Source organism: Emydura macquarii, unplaced genomic scaffold (assembly GCF_026122565.2).
Source record: "Emydura macquarii macquarii isolate MOO-44397 ecotype Brisbane River unplaced genomic scaffold, CSIRO-AGI_Emac_v2 contig_1353, whole genome shotgun sequence".
Lineage (NCBI taxonomy): Eukaryota > Metazoa > Chordata > Testudines > Chelidae > Emydura > Emydura macquarii.
In genome coordinates this window covers 1,026,609-1,032,608 of record NW_027131490.1, presented here as the reverse complement: position 1 = coordinate 1,032,608, position 6,000 = coordinate 1,026,609, and the positions used below count along the sequence as shown (strand labels likewise).

The 6,000-nt window shown below is 40.1% G+C and overlaps 1 protein-coding gene across 1 annotated transcript in view; it reads right to left on the bottom strand.

The window, feature by feature from the left end:
* Positions 1-477: 477 nt before the first annotated feature.
* Positions 478-6,000, bottom strand: part of DTHD1 (death domain containing 1) — a 36,653-nt gene continuing 31,130 nt past the window's right edge. The window contains exons 9-10 of the mRNA XM_067551575.1: positions 1,998-2,055; positions 478-797 (exon numbers count right to left, since the gene is read on the bottom strand). Coding sequence (XP_067407676.1) covers positions 478-797; positions 1,998-2,055 — 378 coding nt within the window. The remainder of the gene's footprint in view (positions 798-1,997; positions 2,056-6,000) is intronic.

The following is a 6,000-nucleotide window of genomic DNA, read 5'->3' as shown; positions in this document are numbered from 1 at the left end:
GTCTATTATGGTCTATTAGGAATCTAGTATTGACCAACATCAGAAATAGGATACTGGACTAGGTCACCAATTGGGCTGATAAAGTATGGTCATTCCTAAAATATGGGGCCATACTGGTAAACACCAGACCCTACTGCAATCAGTGGAGCCCCATATATATATATATAAAGCAAAATGTAATTCTTGGTATCTTATTTTCAGCAACTTGTTTGATTTCAGTGAGGACCATAGCTATTGTTAGGCAAAGGGAAGTCAAAGCAGACAACTAGTGCTAACGTGAAGAGGATGAAAACTTGCTGAACATTTAAGAGCTCCCAGCTGCCTGACTGGTCTTTTTCCACATTTGCCAATTACATTGTAAAAATTGTAAAGTATTTATCAAGTTAAAGCAAATGTCACTTCTAATGACTACTTGTGCAGTCAGATGCAGAGAAACATTCACACTTCCCAAGGTGAAAACAGATAGAAATCAGTCTTTCAATCATCCATCTCAAAGCCGTGTTTTTGCCAAGTGAACACTTTATTCTCCCACTTGAACCTGAGCTCTTCTGAGAGATCACGCCTGCCACTCTTACGAAGATAACGAGATAGGAGTCGCTGTTTATCAGCTGATCTTGGAAGGTTCTTTTTCCAGAAGCAAAGAAGCTCATAGATCTGATGTGTTAGATTATCAGGGCACTTCAATTTAACAAGCTGAAGAGTGCTCCGTCGGATAGGCAGGTGCAGAGAGAGCAATGATGCATTATCTTCTGAGAGCTCTTCTGCGAGCCAGTACAGCAAGTTATCCCACAGGGCCTCTGTTATTCAAAATGTAAATGCTTAAAAGATGTTAGCTAGACTTTTTTTTTCATTACAAATATTTTAAAAGATTTATAAAATGATTTATTCTATATTTCCTAATGACTTCTCCAAGAGAAATGTTTAATTTTAAAAAAGATCTCCAAAGCTGGAGACACTGTAGACCAATGGTTCTCAACTAGGAGTACATATGGACAATGACTTGTTTATACTGCGCTATATAATATATACTGAACTATATATACAATATTTATATTCTAATTGATTTATTTTATAATTATATGGCAAAAATGAGAAAATAAGCAATTTTTCAGCAACAGTTTGCTATGACACCTTTGTATTTTTATGTCTGATTTTGTAAGCAAGTAGTTTTTAAGTGAGATGAAACTTGGGGATAACACAAGGCAAATCAGACTCCTGAAAAGGGTACAGTAGTCTAAAAAGGTTGACAGCCACTGCTGTAGACTATGTTCTGATTGAGGCCAGTGACATAAACAGAGTCAGAATTTTACTCTATCTACTCCTGTAACTTTGCACTCAGGAACAAATGTGGATTATTAATTTACCTGACTCAACAATGATCATTTATACTTAAATTGTGTAGAGGAAATTAGCAATAAAATGCAGCAGCTCAAATATTTTCTAAAACAGACCAGGGAAGAGAACAGACCTTCAGCCCTGAGCTCCGGAGGACAACCCCTGCCTGGACAACCACTGCCTGAAGGTTCCTCTCTGAGGGAAGGGAGGGCCTAATCCTGATACACCCTGAGAGGGAGGCATCCCTTGCTCTCTGATTACCTCAGTTTACTTGTGTTGACTTCCCTTGCTTTTTTTGTTGAGTTACCCTGGAAGGGGAGAGACTTTGAAGTGACTTGGCCAGAGGGCCAGGTCACAGGATGAGGCAAGCCACCGAAGAGGTGGAGCAACCAATGGAGAGAGGGCTGACATGCTATGCCCAGCCACGAGGAGGCACCCGTGGTGAGCCGACCTTTTCTCAGGACTTTATAAGCTATTTATTTCCCTGGTAAAGTCTGCCAGTAACCACATAGTTTTTTTAAAAATTGTATTTAATATTTTTAAAATATTTCTGTTCTTCTGACCTGAATATGAAAAGGCCAGTTTAATAAATGCAAATACTGACAACAACTAGATTAGTGTAACTTAGCAAAATTAACTTTAGTGCAAGAAATGGCTCTTACCTGATGAATCAGTAGAAATTCTTTTTGTGCTTTGTGGGCGATTGATCAATTTTTCATGCTGCCAAAGAAAAAGTATTTAGGGAGGGGGAATAAACCAATCTGTCAGGGGGAGGGAGATATGAGGATGGAAAACAGTAAATCAAAATTTAAGGCTCAGTCCTGCTTATGCCACTACCACAGTCCAGGCCAGGCTGCTGTAAATTCAAGACTGCTATATTTCCTATTGAAATAACTGAAGAGAAATCTCTTTACACCAGCTGACAGTGTGGCCCGCTGTATTTGACAGTATGTCTCCGGTGCAATTATAGGGTGTGACTGGAGCTTGTGTAGATATGCCTGATTTAGCTTTAATCTAGCTACTTGGGCACTGGCACTGTGAAGGAGTGGCAGCATTGGCTAGCCACTTAAGCAATTATTCAGGGTTCTGAGTGAGCCTCAGTGCTCTGGTACCAACATTATCTAGCTTAAAGCTATCGCAGGTATGTATGTATGTCTTTATATAGCTTCGCTCTCTTTTATGAACAAGTTGATGCATTTGTGCAGGCATGCGCAGGTGGCAGATGTTCTAAGATAGATAGCAATGTGCATCATGTGTGTCATATGACAAATGCATTGTGAAGATGTCTGGCTATAAGGCAATGGAATCTAATTTCAGATACTGAAGGAAACGTGCCTGTGTACCCATGTGTACTTGGTACAAGCAAAGGCAAGTATCAGTGTTTTCAAAGAAGATAGTGACACCTAGCACACAACCAGAAATTGTTGGCTTATTAATTTCATAGCACAAGCTTTAGGAAGGGCTCGCTCCAATAATAATAAAGTTTTGTGGGTGTCATTGTACATGAGGAAATGTGTGAAACTTCTCAGATGTATGGATCAAATAAATAATGCCACATTTGCAATTATACCTACTGTTTTATTGTGTGGTGCCACCTATAATTTTAGCACATTAAAAAGATCATTATAAGCAACGGTCTGTATTCTCAGTGATAAAGTGCAGGACTTTTCCCTACTGCCCTTGATCGGGGCACAGAGCCAAAGATTTGTCTGCTTTACTCCCTTTTCCCTGCTCCCTGTCTACGTGCTCAGGATGGTGAAATTACAGGTATGTAGCCCCTGCTTTTACCTCCCTCTCTAGCTGCAATGTGGGGAGTACTAATATAGGGCTGCATAACTATGGCTATATTAGACGTGGTCACAATCTGACCCCACATTGACTTCAAATGTTCTTTAAAAATTGGAAAGAAGGAACTGAAGTTCACAGGCATTGAATCAAACATTTTAAAGGCCACCACAACCATAGGTTCTCTACTCACCTAAGGGTTAGCCTCAACTCAGCATTAAAGCTGATTGCTAGCAGTTCCAAGGGTAGGGATCCTGTTGTGGATTTTGTTCATGGCAGTGCCAAACCCAACCAACTTTGTATTCATCTGAGGGACTGATTCTCCATTGTAACACACAAGGTTTTACAGCAATGCAGCTCCCTTTCAGTCAGTGGAGTTATACCCGTATAAAATGACCATAAAGTGGTAGAAAAATCAAGCCTTAAATGAAATGGGATGAGAATCTTTTCCAGAGAGGGGCACTGTTCTTCTTTCAAGACCACAATCATGTCTTTTTTCTTGCTTAGATATGCAGTTATATTTAAACATGGGTTTTCATTTACTAATGGGGATTTAGCACCTCAAACTTCTGTAAAAGTTTTCCACAGATAGTAATTGTAGCTGAACTGAGTTACCCATGGATTGACTTTAATCTGAACCACTTTCTGCTCCTCGGTTTTAAAAAATGGTGAAAATGATGTGTATTACGTATAATGTAATAATATGTATAATATCTAAATATTTAAAATCTGACTTAAAAGACTAAATATCTATGATGAAACACCAAAATCATCCATAGTATAATTCCACTGACTTTTGATGGCAAAGATTCTGGTTTTCAGTGTAAGTGCTAGAATAGTCATAAGCAGTTTTCTAGCTAGAAGGCCCTTCAATTTACAAAGCGGGTGCTTTTCTGAAGCAGAGGATCACATGCTATTTCACTGTTAGACAGTCATTAGGGACAAAACTGCAGCAGAATAGTGATTTGACAATGCTTAAAGATATTGCTCTAATACATACATGTAAAGCACTCTGATAGCTCTTCCTTTCATCCAGTAATATTAAATTACAAAGTGCTCAGTTTGCTGGACCCCTTACACACTACTAAACTGTACTAGCATCCCAAGCAGGACAAGGAGAAAGGAAAAAAAATCACCTTGTGGAATCAATGGATTCGTTTCTCCTCTTATTAATTCCATTTTATACCCATGCATTTAGTCCTGATTTACACCAGTAGGCATGAATTCAGCAACTGGCCCATTGTTTTCTCTTTGGGTTAAAAGAAAGTATTTGAGGTAGGTGGGACAGGGTGCACCTGACCTTTTAGGCCCCCTGCTGGAGTCCCCAGGGTCCTATCACACCCTGCTCCAGGAAAGGAGCAGCGAAGGGGGTCCTCCAGCCTGCCTAGAAAGACTGTACAGAAACAGCAAATCAGAGACCAGCAGGCTCAGATAAAAGGAGCTGTAGGGCCGTTCAACTCAGTTGCTGGGTAGGTGCATGCTTCTTTGTTCCTGGTCACAGAAGCTCAAGAGGAGAACCAGACAATGGGTTCTGATGGTATTTGCATTCAGCAAGGAGGAAGAGGATTTGAGAACCTCAGTGCTAAGGTAAGGATGAAAAGAAAGGGGCTACATGGGGAAAAAGCCAAGGGAATAGCAGCAGTGAATTGAAGGAAGCCATATGTGGCTGCTGTGAGTAAGGTCCCAGAGCTAGGACCTGGAGTAGTGGCTGGGCCCCCCACTGGGGAAATGGCTTGAGCCCTGAGAAGGGGACTAGTTTCCTTCAGAAACCTGAGCAAAGGGCTGGATTTAAAGGGTTCAGAGACAGGGCTGAAGACCTTGGTGTGGGCTGACAAGGTGTTGAACTTTTGCCACCCTTGCAAGGGGTTCATCCATATCAGACTGTGTTTCTTGGCTGGAGGGCTGAGCCACTGAAGACCCACCTGGTAAGGTCAACAACCTACAGAAGGTGCCTGGAGCAGGAGAGCTCGCAGCCTCATACCTAGCTGACAGGAGGTAACATCAAAAGATGAGTGTCCCCATCATGGCAGACAACAAAATTCTTAAATGCAATTAAAATGAGAGAGCTCCATCACAGGGCAGTGCTGTTAAAGACCACTGTGATACTCTGATACTGCAGTCCATAAAAATTTAAATGTGAAGAGAATGGCTATGGTTTGGACAACTTTATTATTACTTAGAAACCTGTTTGTCAGGAGTTTTATGTTGGGGGGGGGGGGGGTGTGTGTGTGTGGAATGTGTCTCTATAGGTTCCTGGCTGGCTGAGTTCCTGTTGAAATTACTGTTTAATGCTGCTGGAATTTCATTATATTATTGGAATTATTAATGATATATTAGGGTGCCTAAAGCTCTGGATAATCATCTTTTTACTATTTTGAATCTAAATAAAATAAAGGCTAGGAATATCTTTTTTGCAAAATTTGTATTAGGTGGGGTGTAAAACAAAAGAGCTCTCTTTGAAGCTAATTCACCTAGAGGAAAGCTCTCCTAACAAAAATTGGCTTGCATTCCAACTTGGTGAAAATAATTCTGTCCTGTGCAATTTATACTAAATCAGCACTAAGGTGAAATCCATGGCAAAACTATTGACTTCACACCACACACAACTATTTTTCAAGAAGTTAACCACTGTTAAAAATCTCATAATTTAAAAATGATGCATAATATTAATTTCAAACTTTCCTAAGTTATTCTCTTTGGGGCAGTGATTGCAAAAGAGAAATTCTGGGCAGTAAAGAGCTTTTTTTCCCCCAGAAAGTTTTAGAGGGTGTAAATTGGGTATCTAGAGAAAACAAGCTCACCATCTATAATTACACAAACTTAATTGGGAGTTGAATATCAAATGACTGAAAATAGTGTCAGGTAGATAATTAGTGGATC